At 34.2% G+C, this 16,535-nt stretch overlaps 1 protein-coding gene across 1 annotated transcript in view; it reads left to right on the forward strand.

Annotated features, from left to right (window-relative positions):
- Positions 1-14,698, forward strand: part of MTMR9 (myotubularin related protein 9) — a 31,770-nt gene extending 17,072 nt beyond the window's left edge. The window contains exons 6-10 of the mRNA XM_016160913.2: positions 48-209; positions 3,088-3,229; positions 4,985-5,205; positions 6,643-6,794; positions 9,815-14,698. Of these exons, the coding sequence (XP_016016399.1) occupies positions 48-209; positions 3,088-3,229; positions 4,985-5,205; positions 6,643-6,794; positions 9,815-9,978 (841 nt within the window). The 3' untranslated portion in view covers positions 9,979-14,698. The remainder of the gene's footprint in view (positions 1-47; positions 210-3,087; positions 3,230-4,984; positions 5,206-6,642; positions 6,795-9,814) is intronic.
- Positions 14,699-16,535: the final 1,837 nt, after the last annotated feature.

The raw sequence follows: 16,535 nt of genomic DNA on the forward strand, positions 1-16,535 counted from the left end.
CTTCCTTCATCATTCTATTTTATTTTTCTTTTCCTTGTTTTTGAAAGATATCACATTCTTCAGGAGAGCTTAATCAAACTGGTGGAAGCTTGTAATGACCAAACACATAACATGGACCGATGGCTCGGTAAATTGGAGGCCTCAAACTGGCTGACTCACATCAAAGAGATTCTGACAACTGCCTGTCTAGCAGCTCAGTGTATCGACAGGTAAAATGCATATCAGCGTTCCAGAATAGAATGTGTACTACTAACCAGACTTTGCTTTTATCCAGATGTATTTTTATCTATTAACACCTACCTTACAGGAACTATGGGCTCAGTTCCATACCAATGTGATAAAGTCAATATCATAATAAAGTGAGTCACACGAATTTTTTGGTTTCCCAGTGCATTTAAAAGTTATGTTTACCTATACTGTAATCTATTAAGTGTGCAATAGCATTATGTCTAAATGAACAATGTACATATCTTAATTAAAAAATACTTTATTGCTAAAAAATGCTAACCATCATCTGAGCCTTCAGTGAGTCATAATATTTTTGCTGGTGGAGGGTCTTACCTTCAATTTGTAAAAAATGCAATATGTGTGAAGTGCAATAAAGCGAAACACAGTAAAATAAGGTATGCCTGTATGTTAAAGTTTGTACCTACTCTGTATCTTATGTTCAGATCATTTTATCAATTACTACATAAGATAATCAGCATCATTCAGTTATTGATGAACTGTGTGCATTCTGGTATTTAATTATGATTAATCCATGATAATATTTGTTGAATTAATTGTGAACCATGTACATATACACATCTTTGATAACACAAGTTTTTTAGGTACTAAAGGACTTATTTTTTTAACAGAATCCTAAATTTATTGGTCTACCAATTTTCTTTTTCTTAAACCGTGAAAAAGAATTTTTCTTAATTCTTCTCAGAGGGCCAAACTTGTTTCCTTTCTTTTGAAATATCAATGAAAGGAAACATGTAGTTTTGTTACAAAATAAAATGATCCTTTATAATCTCTCAGATATTACAAACTACTTGATATGTGCAGTTATATCAGGATCTCAGGTTGAGAAAACCTAACAGCAGTGATGGGAAGTATATAAAGTGAATTTAGTTTACTCACTCAGTTGAAGGTTGCTAATCCTTGAGACTTGAGGCAGGAGACTTGAACAGAGACAGAAGGATTAGTATAAGTTGTTGCAGAAGCTTAGCATATCCTTTTTAAGAAGGGGATTCCCACTGAAACAATAGGTAGGTATAAGAATTGTCACCACATAGTTGAATGGCACTTTTCTTTGAGAATTCAATTTTACTGATGCTTCCAAATTAGGGAAATATAGATGTAATATTTTTAAGGTTAGTGAGAAATTGATAACAGAATGGGTTGCTTAAGATCATGTGGTAAATTAGTGACAGAACCAAGAATGGACAGAGACTCTTAGTGTCAGGATTCCCAGGCTGACACTGCTTTTTATTTTAGGCGAAGCTCATTTATCTAATAAAATATGGGAGTTAAAGACCAAATTCTGTGGCAGAGAATCAATAATATAGAATAATGAGATGCTAATATTAAGGGTTTTGTTTCTCTTTAACTTAAGTTTAGAAGATTTCCCCTTACATGGTGTGTACAGAGACTCCTGTTTTCTTTTAGAATATGAATTGTAATAAACACTTATCACTATGTTGTCTATTAAGTTTTCAGCCATAATAATGAGATGATTCAGGTGAAGGCAAACCTAGGTGCAGAATGGTATTCATTATTTTTACTTTTGTTTAGTTTGGGCTAGCCACCTCACACAAGCAGGGACTTCTACACTCTTAGGAGAGCTGAAGGATTTGGTCTATTTTGCCATGTTTGGTTTCCCTTTTCTGATATATATTAGCCTATTAATACATGATTAATATAATTACTCAGAATGTTAAAATTGACTTTTATTGCATTAAATTCAGAATATACCACAGATAACTAAGCTATACATTCGCTCTACATCAGAAGCCTTAAAACATCTGTCCATACCCTTCAGCCTAGAATTCATGCTTAGAATGAGGTTGTTAACCTAACCATAAGTGAATATCAGGGAGTCTTCTTTTTAAATTAAGGACTCTCAAAGAATTCAGAGGAAGACAAAAGCTATGTACATCATCTACAGTGTAACAAAAAAGTCCACCTATGGAATTAAGTAAGTTGTAGTTGATTACTTAATAGGATATTATATAATCACTAATACAGTACTTCTAAAGATGATATAGAAACATAAGGAAGTGTTTATAATAAAAGTGAAAATAATAAATTATCTTATAGCTGTGTGAAGTATATATGTACACGGGAAAAGAATTAACAGTAGTAAGTAAGCATAAAATTTTTATGAGAAAGTGGTGCGTTTATTTTCTTTTCCAAAACTTTCTTCACTGTCATTTCAGTATAAGAGGTAGAAGAAGACGGAAGATGTAGTTAATTTAGTTTTCGATGTTTCTTCCCACTCCCTTTAGAATAATGGGGTCTCAGACACCTCCTAAGTATCATGGTATCATTGTCACTGACTTTCTAGATTGACGATTTTATGCGTTTTGTTTTTATGTTTCTTCCTGTTTTTATATTTCTCAAAGTATGTCGGACTTCTTTTCCAGATCCATTAGTTTATGAAGGCATCCTTATAGTCAGCTGATGGTAAAAAGGTAGAATCAAGGTCAGAGAGATACAAAAAAATAACTTTAAGTGTATGTTTCTAGGTTTGATGAGAAAAGATTTTAATCAACTATTAAAGTGGAAAAGGTAAGTAAGTACCTACTGTGTGTGATAAGGGCTGCTTTTTGCCTTTGTAAAAGGGGAAAATTTTGAACTACAAGGTTCTGTGAAATTTGTTATAATGTAAAGGAGTTCTTGCCTTGTGAAATCTGGGACTCAAAATAGTTTTATTTTTTCCCCCCAAGGGAAGCTCTCTTCATAAGCCTTATTTAGACTCTAAACCCTACTAAATAGAGCAAAATACATAAGACTGAAATATTGCACTCAATAAATATTTATTAACAGAGTCGATTGACTATGTCGGAAGCATCCCATTTGTACTCTGAATTTCCCTATCAGGGAAGGAGCATCCATACTGATTCATGGAACAGAAGGTACTGATTCCACACTTCAGGTTACCTCCCTGGCCCAGATCATCTTGGAACCAAGAAGCAGGACCATCCGTGGTTTTGAGGCCCTGATAGAAAGAGAGTGGCTACAGGTGAGAAAAGCTATTTTGTGTGCAGAGGAACAGCTAATAATTGATGCTGTGATCCTGGTTTGTAGGAGAGGACATAAGGTATGAAATTTTGATTGATTAAAATGTTTAAATTGTATGTTTAATTTTCTGGAGAACAATGCATTCATCTTCCTCTCAGTAAATGTTTGTAAAGTAATCTTTACTGCCTCTCAATTTCTGTATCTCTCTTTGCCATACTGCTTATTTGGCAGTTCATACTCTTAAATTCTTATTAGTTGGATTTTGTTACCTATAGGGGAAATACAAACAATATAAAAAATTATCTTGTCTTTCAGAGCTTAGTCTTATTAGAAATAAAATACATAAACAAGGGAGGGGGAGAACAGGCATTTGTAATTACAACGCCTTGCTTTTTAAGAATTTCTGCCTTTTGCTCTTGTCTGGCTCCATCCTACCCTGTTCCTTAGCCAGATGAAATCCTTCTCATCCTTTACCATCCAGCTAAATGCCCCTGCTTTCATTGAAGTCTTTGGGACCTTGACCTCTTTAACAAATAAAATTGGTTCATTTTCTTTGTGGTTTATTTCCTGAATTAAACCCAAATAAAATGACTTCTTTGAGATCAGGGAACTTTGCCCAATTCATCTGTTTATCTGTAGGACACAATACAGTGCTGTCATACAATGTTAAATGACAACTAAAATAAAAGTCTCTTAAGTCGAAATCATCCCAGTCAGAGATTAATTTGTGAATGCGTATATACTGTGTAACTTAGTAAACAATTGTGATTGAAAACAAATGTTTAGATATATCTTGAAAGTGGAAGTATTTTGTGCTAATGCTGTATGTGTACCATGTCTACCCTGTTTGACATTTGACCTTTATCTCTGTTTAAGTCAAACCATCCTAAATATTTGGTGAAAATATATTTAGCTACATACCTCATAATACCTAGCAAACAAACAAATGTACTTACTTATATATTATCATTTTAGCAGGTAGCAAAATTCCATTAACCAGTGAGAAATGGTCATGGCAATATCTTTGTCACATATCATGGTATAAAGACTCAAAGATAAAGCAGGTCTGTGGAATACCTAGAAGGGTGTGATTTGGGATAAGGTCAGTTACTCAGGTTCTGGCTGGGCCAGAGAGCCAAATAATACTTAAATTTTCTGTGGTCAGTAGATGGCAGACTCTTACAGTTCTTTCTGGGAGAAGAGAGAAACTAAGGACAGCTTTATCTCTAACATAACAGTATTCATAAAGATCTCTTCAGGACAGCAACTTTTTCCCATATGTAATTAAAGATTTAATATCAAGAGTGACCTTATACAGTTTGTCTGTGAGAGCCCGATACTTGTCTCCTTTTAGTGGTGAGGCTTATGTAGCTTACAATGCTTTGGACATAGGGAAGCTGACAGCTGTCTTTTGGGTTGTATCTGAAGAGCTAATGTTTTTGACTTTGCTCCAAATTACACAGACCTAGAAAGATTTATTTTATAAATGTATCATTACTGAAATTCATTATTATTTCATTTGATATTTTAAGGACAAGTGTAGTTCTCATGGTTATGTCTTAACTGTACAGCCTCATTACGTATTTGGAAATTGTTTTAAACCAAGATATTATTAATCTAAATAGCAGCCACCCAAATGATATGATGTTTCCATTTAATAAGACCTTCATTGCACCCATGTGAAGTAACGTTAATAGAATGTGCTTAATGTGATCTCACTAGGTTATGACGATCTCATTTCCATCTTTCCTCTTAGGCTGGTCACCCATTCCAACAGCGCTGTGCACAGTCAGCCTATTGTAATAGCAAGCAGAAGTGGGAGTCACCTGTATTTCTTCTCTTCTTGGACTGCGTGTGGCAGATTCTTCGTCAGTTCCCTTGTTCTTTTGAATTTAATGAGAATTTCCTCATCATGCTCTTTGAGCACACTTATGCCTCACAGTTTGGAACATTTCTGGGCAACAATGAAAGTGAAAGGTGGGTACACTGCTCACATGGAGGCCATTTCATTTTAAGTTGTTTTGGTCACTTCCTAAAAGAGACCAGGATTTCGTTCTTCGTTAATGTTATTTATAAGATGGTAGACGGTACAGTGGGTATAAATTACATGAAGTAGATTCTTATTATGAGCCTATCACATGCTAGGCGAGAGCATATCTTAAGACTTTGCTCTAGTTGATTAAAATTAGTCCATATCTTACATGTGGAAGAAGCTTTAACATATGTTCCAACTTCACCATCCAATTGTATAGATGAGGAAGGTATTATCTAAATAAGTTAAATGCGTTGTCCAGGGACACAGAGCCAGCTGGTCACCAAAAGTGGGGCTGTGGTACAGGTCTTCTTACTCCTATTCTGACCTTTCTCTATTAGAGCAGTGTATATAACTTTAATTCAGCATTTAAATAATATGTTGGACTGTGGACTTCTTTTCTTGGTGTTATACCTATTAATATCCCCCTGAACTACATTAAATAAAGGGATCACAAATAGATTTTATCTCACATCCTGATTCCCATTTGGTAGAACCTACCAGTAGTGCTGATTGAGAAGGATTCTGAGGCTGTGTTGGGGCGGACTCAGCTGGAAAACGTTCAGAAATTGGCCTGCCATGGGCTCGGCGGGTGGGGGCTGGAGGGAGCAGTGGGTGCAATGGTTTCCTATCCTCGCCATGACTGGTTCCTGGAGACAGCAATTCTAGTACCTCATGGGTTCTGTGATTATGTGGATTCTTTTTATTGTTAGCATAATTATATGCAAATAATTAACTTGCATGAAGTTTATAAATAAGTAATCGAGTTGTTTCTGACAAAACCAATTTTATAGTAAAACTTAAACAGGATCTTGTGAAAACTAAATTTAATTATCTTTTGGGTTAATGTCAGGTTTACTACAAATTATCTTCCCTCGTTAACCTTTATTTTTTCTATAATGTGCCAGTTCAGTTTCCATCCTTAACAGTTTATTCCATGGTAAAATATTACAGAATTTCAGGATTATTATGAAGACTATTTATTGTCTATGAATGTAGATTAAATCTGTAGCAAGGTACATATTTATTTTTAATCTATTTAGCGATTTTCAATTAAAATGCAATCCCAGACACAGTAAAAGACTTGCATATAGTAACATTCTCTGGGTTAATATTCAACACCAAACCAGACATGACCAGATTCTGGTTGTTTCCGTCTTGCTAGCCTTGAAAGCCTATAAAATTATCTTTGTTTTATTGTTTTTGAGAGTTATAATGCTGACTGAATGTTCGGATAAGTATTTTTTACAACATTTTATTCTTCTACCAAAAGTCTTATGTTATGTCTTCTAACATACAGAGAAGTGTTCCCATTAAGAGGAGTATTTAATAGTAGTCATTATAAACTAACTGCTTTAATGGCAATTCGCTTTCTTGGTTAGATGTAAGTTGAAGCTGCAGCAGAAAACGATGTCTCTGTGGTCTTGGGTCAACCGGCCCAGTGAACTGAGTAAATTCACCAACCCTCTCTTTGAAGCCAACAATCTTGTCATCTGGCCTTCGGTTGCTCCACAGAGTCTTCAGCTCTGGGAAGGTAAGCCGGGCGTCCCTTGCAAACTTTTTGTCATTAGTCAAGGATGCCCTGCCAACTGCCTTTCAGTGCATGTTGTTGATATTTGAAGATGAGGGGGTGGACCTGACCTCAGACCTCTGTGTAATTATTCTTTTCTCAATTGGGCATGGTTCTCTCTTTCATATCAATTATCTAGTCACACTTATTTTTCAGTCTCCATTTGAGAAATTAACAGTGATTATTTAATGAGTACTGCTCTTTATATTAGATATTTTCCCTAGATAATATGGTACATTACTTTTGATTTATTGTGATTAAAAAAAACAAAATTTACCAAGTTAACATTTTTAAGTGTGCAGTTCAATAGTGTTATGTATAGTCACATTATTGTGAACAGGTCTCCAGAACTTGTAGATCTGAAACTCCACATTCATTAAACATCAACTTCCAATTGCCCCAGTCTCCAGCCCCTGGCAACCAACATCTGCTTCCTGTCACTCTGAGTTGGTCTCCTCTAGTTACCTCCTGTGCATGGACTCATACAGTGTTTGTCTTTTCATGACTGGCTTCTTTCTCCAGCATAATGTACTCAAGTTTCATCTGTATTGTTGCATGTGACAGGATTTCCTTTTTAAGGTTGAATATGTTTGGTTCATCCATGCATTTGTCAATATACATTTGGATTGCTTCCACGTTTTGGCATATCTCTTCAAGACCCTACTTTTGAGACCTTTTTGGAGTATGTACTCAGAAGTGGAATTGCTGGAACATATGATAATTCTATGTTTAATTTTTTGAGGAACCTTCATCCTGTATTCTATAATGGTTGCACCTTTTTATATTCCTACCACCAGTGCACAAGGGTTCCAATTTCTTTACATCCTCGCCAACACCTCTTATTTTCTGGTTGGTTATTTTCCCCCTTTGGTAGTGGCCAATCCTAATGGGTGTGAGGGAAAGTACATTACTTTTTGTGTAAGAAAGTTGGTAGGTAGTTAGGACAGGAATAAATCGTAAGCTCCTAGGAGATGGTTTCTGTTCATTAAGCAGTCATCAGGATGGTTTCTTTTGTTAAACGCTACTGAAGAGTCAATGAGCTAGCCTTGATAGAGTCTATAAATGTACACAAATGCCATCCATCAGTGCAGTAATGTAGATATCCCTTTGTTCATGTGGAACAACAATCTATGCTTAATTTCTAAATCTGTTCCAAAGGAGGTGTTTTACCTACATTTAGTTTTCAGACTCTTGAAGCTTATCTCCTTAAATACTTAAATAACTTGTTTTTTTAAAAAAAATAGCCAAATCTACCAAAAATATATTAGCTATTCAGTAAAGAAAGACTGTAAAATACCATTTAATTTCTTTTTAATCATTTTGAAGGTAGTAAGTGGTTCTTTATTCATCTTTATATTAAATGGCATAAAGCATCCACACAGGAATGGTAGCTGTTTGCTAAATTGACCTGAATAACCGTAAATGTCAGTTATTATACCATGTTCTGATATGTTATACGCTGCAGGACAATTCATGTGTGGAAAACTATTTGCTCTTTATATGTGAAAGGGTCTCAGATCGCTTTGCTTTCTCTGCTCGAGGCCAAGTCTCTTTCTGTCACTTCTCTGGATGTCAGTGCTCACATCGTGTTCCTTTTGTTGTATCTGTCATTAGCCGCTTCCTTCCTCTTCAGTTTATACTTCTAATCTCAGCTGTCAAGGTGTCCCCTAGTCAAGTTGTGGGAAAATGGCCTCAGGTAGTGTCAAGTTTGTCTGAGTCTAAGTGTTAGTGCTTTGGGAATTTTTGGCTGCTCAGAACTTCTCATTGCTTACCTTCTTGATTGTTGTAGACAGTCACAGGTGCGAGATAAGTGATCTCTTAAATGAGAGACTACAGCTACACATCTTGTTTGGGACATCTGGGACAGTTTATCTAAAAGCCACCGTCATGCTTCATAACTGAAATAAGAGACTACTTGGGAGAAAAGCCAAATTCGGGAGTTGGGTGGCTGAAGGATGATTTAACTAGTTTTTATCAAGCCTCATTGAGAGTATAGGGATTCAGTGATAGAAGGAAACTTCGTTGTTACATGAATAGATTCCTACCACTCTATTAAGAATGGAATTTTCCATATGTGTTTACTGCTTCCTCAACTTAGAAGTAAAAGAAATTTGATGTTAGGTAAAATCTCACGGTAGGTATAATGAGACTATTTAGCTTTGAAATGTCTCTCATCATAGTTAACTTTTACTATTAAGTAATTCCTGTATTAAAGGGCAGGATTTTAAAAATAGGCTTTTGTTTTTCTCATAGAAAAAAAAAATCAACACAGGTCAGTTAGTCTTTAAGCTATGTTTCTATTTTCCCTCTATGTTAGGGAGGGAGTAGGATTTGGACATATATAGAAAGATTCTGTAAGGGCCCATGGCAATTTAGTTTATGGATCATGTTTTAACGAATCATAAAACTTTTGTGAACTGGCCAGCTACTGACATGCTGCAGCCTTGAAAGTTTTTGTACCTCACTTGCATATCTTTAAGACATTATTTGGGGATGATAACATAGGGTCTCCATGTAGAGGAAAAAATGTCTCCTTCTAGTCCTGAATAAAATGATAATTCTTATTTAGGGAAAGCAGCAATTGCCTGCTTAATTGGAAGACTGCCTCTTAAGGAACAGAGAGGGAGAGAGAGCACTGAAGTTTAGGCTTTTAAATAAACTGGAAAGTTTATGGCATTGTAAATTATCAGCTTGTTTTCTTGAATATATCGAAGAACACTATTTTGACCTATTTCATAATTTTGTGGGGGTTTTGAAGTATTAATGAGCACACAGACATAGAAATAGTGACTTCTTAAATACTGTACTTAATTTTACCCCTTACCTCAAGATTCCTGTATATTTTAGGGTATAATAAAACACAGATTTGAATTGTGAAAAAAATAAGAAAAAATTAACACATGGAATTACATACTATCCACAATGTTAATGTTAATCCATTGTATGTTTTTCTCCCTTCTGTTTTCCTTTCCTGGATTCAATAGGTATTTTCCTACGTTGGAACAGATCCTCCAAGTATTTGGATGAAGCATATGAAGAAATGGTTAACATCATTGACTATAATAAGGAATTACAAGCAAAAGTAAATATCCTTCGGAGGCAGTTGGCAGAACTGGAAACTGAAGATGGGATCCAGGAGAGTCCCTGAAAGATACCCCCGCACCATGTAAGGACACTCTCGCACCCACATCCCACCTCTCCTTTGGCCCTTCAGCTCACTTTTACACAGTAGCCTTGATCCTAAGGCTTAGATGTGAGAACCCTCTAATGTAATGGATTTCTCAATATTTTATGAACAAAACTTATTATAATTACTCATGTTTCATGGGGCCAGTTAGGCCTCTTCACTTTGGGAGCAGGAAGGAGGTGCTAGTCATTTTATTTTAGGTGAATCAGGTGACTTATGTAATGCCATTTTGTGTTATATGCCATTTCATTATAAGTTTTTCTTTGTATCCACTTTCCAAACAGTGCTCCAGACCAGTCAAGGATATGATTAATCTCTTTTGGGAATATTTGTCAGTTTAAAAAAGGATCAGATGTTTAAACACTTTGAATATAAAAATATTTTTCAAAACTGAAGTCGTGGATAAACCAAGAATTTTATGTTTAACATGCCGTTGCCAATACCTGTGCCATTCTCTTTAAAATAGTTTTGGACTACCAAGCCGAATTTATTCTCACTCTGGTTTGACAAGAAATTCTGAGTAGTTATTCAAGGTGAATTATTTTTACAAGGGCAACAGGTATAGTCCTCTGATATTTACATTAAGAAGTAAATTTATTTTAACAGTAGACACTAAAAATATGTGCAATATAGAAACGTGGTAGGAATTTGTTACTGATGTGATGTTGTTACTGTTGAATTGGTCTTTCAGGTTTTTTGACCATTACATATTAAATGTGTATCAGATGCTGGATGTAACATTAAATCATCATTTATAATGTTAATTTGTTATAACTAAGCTACAAATATGGTTTCCTTGAACCAGAGATGCACTGCCCTTGTCTGAAGTTCTTATTGCACTGGTTTATGTATGTATGTGTATATTTTATTGTGTTTTATTAAGTATTCTAAGAGTTTACTAATACTAAGGTTACAGCTTTCATGTCGCCTTCAGCCTTTTGAAAATTCATCTTGATTCTGCTGATTTGTCCATTATATGTTAGGCAAATATAATTTAAGTGGAGGTGAAAGTTTATGAACATGATGCAGCTATGTTTTAAACTTCAGAAACAGATTTGAACTGTTTCAGTGTTGTAGAAGCAGTGATGACTATATTAGTGCTATGCTAGTTTATGCCACCGCTCTGAAAGTTTGCAGCCCAGTGCTTTCCACATACGTTTCTGTTTTGTGGCACTCCTCATTTTAACAAACACTATCAATTTTATTTATCCTTTAAAATGATAGTTGAAGAGTAATCATTAATACCATTTCTACCCCATCTGTATATAACCATTTCAGTGTAAAAGACACCTAAACTGCACCCTGCTTTTAGAGCTATGTATTGAGCTAAAAATGTAATTTTAAAAAAATTGACTCTATCAAAATCTGTGGCCACATTCAGAAGCCTTAGAAAGTGGCAAATTCTCGTTGCCCGAGTTTCATCTCTTTTCTGTTTCCTGAGACCTGTACCAAAAGGCTGGACAATTCATATTCAGAACTCTCTTTTGGTAGATTTGCCTGCCTTTTCCTCGAAGCTCAGTTTTATTCTCGACTTATTTTCTTGGCTATAGTTATGAATCTCAGGGCATTTAAAGCCCTCACCAAAAGGCTAAGGCAAGGAGCAAAGGAGATGTACTTTCTTGCTATAGATATCTCTGTATTATGTGAAATTCTATATATTTTTTAAAAAAGGAAACACCCTAGCTTTTTTATGGCCCCTCTAAATTGCTTGGTGCATTTATTTCACACAGCTGACTTTTTTGTTTTCTAATTTTGTCTCAAGACTAGATATGAAGAAGGAGCCTTTTTCTTCTCAGTTAATGGACCCATAAGGAAAACCATATAGAGATTTTTTGTTTTAGTGATTCTTTAAAAGTGACTTCCCACTGGTCATATTGATTGGCCATAGGGCTTCTGTGGGTGGAAACTTTGGAGGGAGATCTTGTCAGGTTTGGTCACAGAGAAATGGTATGCCGTCATTTATACCTGTCTTCCTGATTAACAGTTTATGTGCTGACCAGAGTATAATAACATAGTGTTTCAGTTTCTTTTTATTTCTCTTATTGAGACAGCAATCTTAAGCTGTTCGGACAAGTTTGCATTTTATTATTAATTTATAATTAGGGATTGTCCAAACCACAGTTCTGATTATAATTTGTAAAAACAAACTTTGGTATCAATGCACTTTCAAAGGCGTCAACTCGAAAACTCTGTCAAAAACAAGTGCTTCATCAGTATAACTTGAAGAGGGTTTTCAGTAATACTATTAAGTTACCCATCCCTTGGATGAGAAGACTACATGCAATAGATATACTAGTAAGAAGGTACTTGTTAAACATTAAATTTGGAGAATTGTCTTTGATAAATGTGGCTATAAAAACTTTAATGAAAAGAATAGTGGCAGAATTAGTGAGCAAGCAAATTGCCCCATAGGAGCTAATAATAATCAAGTGAGATACACTCAAGTTCTTGTATATTAGGCATCTTCCAAGTATTCATTTGCAGTGAACACTGGTTTATATTTTTGGAATGCAAAAAGTATGCCCCACAAAGAATATTTTAAAAATATAAAGGATTGCTACAGTCCTCTATCGGCAATATATAGATCTTTAGATTTAAATTATTTTTTTTAATCCAAAGAACATGGTTGATAATATAAAAATGCTGAAATTTCCTAGGTGGTAATACTTAGGTAATTATTTGGTCAAAATTTTCCATTTCAATTTTATTAAATGGAAGAAAACAAGCAGGAATTGTAAAATCTAATAGGTTTAAAACAATCTATACATGTGTTTTATTTCTAAGGAAAATTAGGCTGTTGAAGCAAGATTTTAAATCCTGCTTTCCCCAAGATTTTGGAGAAAACTTTGGAAGACACTAGATACTCATTCAGATACCATTTGGGGAATTTAAAAACTTTTCTTTGAACTCTGAAACCTGATTTACAGAAGTGATATGCCATTACTTTTCATTTTAAAGGATGAAAATTAGTGAGATTTTAGTCTTTGATTCAGTTAGTATTTATGTTAAATTAAAAACTCAGTATCATGGAAAAGATTTGCCCAGTAGTTGTCTCATGCAGTGAAAAATAAGAATGTTTTGCTGCATTTTTAAAAATCTGGTTAAAGATGTAACTTTTGTAGTCAGTCTGGTTTCAGGATTAGCTATTTTAACTATAAGTCTTAATGAGGGCATCAAGTTCACTTATTATCATACCTTAAACTGAGGCAAAAGTTTGGGTATTTACCCATATCCAAATTTAATGAATGAAAACTGTATTGAGAGTATTATGAGCAATCTTTACCAGAAAATTATTTCCTAGACTAAAAAAAATAAATAATTTTTTTTTTTTTTTAAAAGGCTATTTTTAGAATAGTTGATTCCCTGTTCTGGCAGCTTTGAAATTTACCAGAGAATGAAGTCATTCCGTACATCTTATACAGGTTTATGTTATACCTCAAGACAACGTAGATTAGTTAGTTCTTATTCTTTAACATGTCAGGTTTTTTCCCCTCCAGAGTTGATTCTAAGTTATTACCAGATAGTATTTTTATGTAATTTACCATCTTAACCAAAAACATTAAAAGACTGATTTCTCCATTTATTATTTATTCTCAGATGATATGAAATGCTAATTTTCTTACAATATCAGTTTTCTAATTTTTGTTTTATTGAACAAAAGTACTTTTACATTCACTCAGTCTTTATAATCTAGTGTCCACAGCATCTTCCTTTAAACCAACAGCCCAGTGGAGACCCTCTGAAACTGTATAACTAGATTTTAGAAAGTCTGAACTTGTTATCTAAATTCCCTCTAAGTAATCCAATGTCCTGTTTTTGAACTACACTGTGGAACTGTAGTTTGTGTTTAATTTACTGAAAGATAAGCTCACAGTAGACAATACTTTGCCCTGAATAATAATTTCTGATGAGAGCTTACTGACTTTTAGAGTCTTTCTTTAAACCATCTGTGAGTATACAGATTAGCTGTATTTGTGATTTGTAATTAAAACAAGTTACAGAACACTGCCTGTGTCTGTCTGCCCAAGATATTTGTTTCACTTTGAAAATGCACATATCTTTGGAGAGATGGATTATTCTATACAAATACACCCTGAGTTCTGTTGTTTAGAATACTTATAGCTCTATTACCACCTAGCCTAAAAATGTACTTGCACAACTTAGTTACTTAAGAAAAAGAATATGTATTTCTTCAATAGCGGGTATTTGAATTGTACTCTTGATATATTTGAATGTGACTCCTGGAATTAAGTGCACTATTATTATTCATGTACACAATAAAATTGCACCATATGGCAAATGTGTCTATAATATATGCTTTGCTCAGAGTGCTGTAATGTACAGGTTTCTATATTGTGAACCTGTCTATAATCTTTGGGAAAAATACTAAACTTTTGTAGATCTGTTTAACATTTTTAATATTATTTGTGATGTTCCCTAAATGATAAGTTCAGTTATGTCCTAAAACTGGAATCATTTTTCTTGAGTTGGTTGTTTTGTCACGCTTGGTTTACCAAATCAAGAAACAACCTTTTCGAACATGGTACTGTTTTCTTAGTTCGCAAGATTTATGGGTGGTGTTCTCCCTCTGCCTCCGATGACTGTTGCATAGATGCTAGTGTTCAGTTTCTATAGACAATGGTAATAAAATGTGAATATATTCAAATGCTGGTAAATTAAATCTGTAGGCTGACTTTATTTTTTTTTCAAATATTTGTGATTTTTGCAGTGTTTCAGTTAAAACTTACACACACACACACACACACACACACACACACACATATACCTTGTATTTTGAAAAATTCAGATCCACAAAAAATGTTGCAAAATAGTACAATGATTTCTCATTTATTGTTTACCTAGACTGAATAATTTTTAACATTTTTAACCTTTGACTTAATGCTCTTGAGTGTGTGTGTTATTTTGTTGAAACACTTGAGCGTAAGCTGTAGGCATCATGACCTTCCACCTAGTACTTCAAAGATATCTCCCAAGGATTAGGAGTATGTATTATACATATTATTTACTCAGTTAAGTCAATGAAAGGAAAAGGGAAAGCTTCTCCTTAGCACAGGTTGTCGACAATGAAATGTAGAAAGAATGACGAAATTAGAAAGTCACTATTTGGCAGTCATCATAGTAATAATCTAGGCAGTTACCTTAAGTGAATGTTTAAAACCTAGCAAGAGAAAGTTTGTGAATAAAAGCATATATTATACTCAAAGTATTTTTCCATAAAATACTGACTAGTTGCAAAGGGGAAAACAGTAACTTTACAGATAAGAAACCTGGTAAATATCACCAGGTTAATATATCCCATTACTAGTGGTGTTAATTACCCTAGCACAATTAACACCACTAGCAAATAGGACATATCATATCACGTGCCTTCTGATATGATCCACTGAGAACACAGTATAACTTGTGTTGCATTTTTGCAAAAACAAACAAACAAAAAAGCACAACCTGAATCTAATTTTGAAGAAGCATCAGGCAAACTTAAATTGAGGAACATTCTACAAAATAACTGATCTATATCCTTTACAGAAATTATGAAGCTTATAGAAGAAAAAGAAAGACTGAAAACTTTTTTATAAGTTTGAAATTATTTCGAAAGTTTTTAAGAAGCACAAAGTGAACGGAAAACAGCAGACAGCATCCATACAAAGCTATAAAATTAAAATGAGAAAATATTTCAGCTGATAAAAATTACTCCCATTAATGAAACAGTAAAGAGAAGCAAACTGTAACCCATTCCAAAAGGAATATATACCTTTCAACAAAACTTCCAGACATGCTGTGAAAAAACACCTTGAGTGAGAAATTACAAAACTTGGAACAGAAATAGACCAAAAACCAAACGGGAAGGGTAGAAAACAAGGGTTGAATGAACTCAGGAATTTAGGGAATAAAAAAGTCATCTTAAAGGTGAAATTATTAGATACTCAAGGAAGACTAAATGAACTAAAAATTTAAAGCATTGAAAAGTATGAAAGGCCAAGCATGAAAATAATAAGCAAAAAGACCAAAGAGAAAGTCATCAATGTAGAAGACACTCAAATAAGAGGCTATGTGTAAATGATTGGAGTCCATGAAAAAGAAACAAAATAATGGAACAGAACAAATATTGAAAATAATAAATCCAAGAAAAGTTTCCAGAAATAAAAGTCTGAATGGAACTGGATACAGATTGGTCGATTCCAAGATATATCCTAATAAAACCACTAGACTTTAAATATAAAGAGGGGGATAAAAATCCCTAGGGCCTCTAGGCAAATAGAGTCACTTAGAATGAGGTTATCATTAGAATTCTCAACGATATAAAGATAATAAGGAGAGCATTTTTGAGAAATAGAAAAGTATGAATCAAGGATTTTTTTATTAAGTCAACCTGTACTTTAAGAATCAAAGCTGTTGAAAAGTTTTTAAACATACAAGAACTCGGGTAATGCTGTAGTCAAGAGTGCTTCCTGAGAAATCTGTGAAAAGGTGAGTTTCGTCCAATTAGGAGATGACTG

This window comes from Rousettus aegyptiacus, unplaced genomic scaffold (assembly GCF_014176215.1).
Source record: "Rousettus aegyptiacus isolate mRouAeg1 unplaced genomic scaffold, mRouAeg1.p scaffold_m13_p_16, whole genome shotgun sequence".
NCBI lineage: Eukaryota > Metazoa > Chordata > Mammalia > Chiroptera > Pteropodidae > Rousettus > Rousettus aegyptiacus.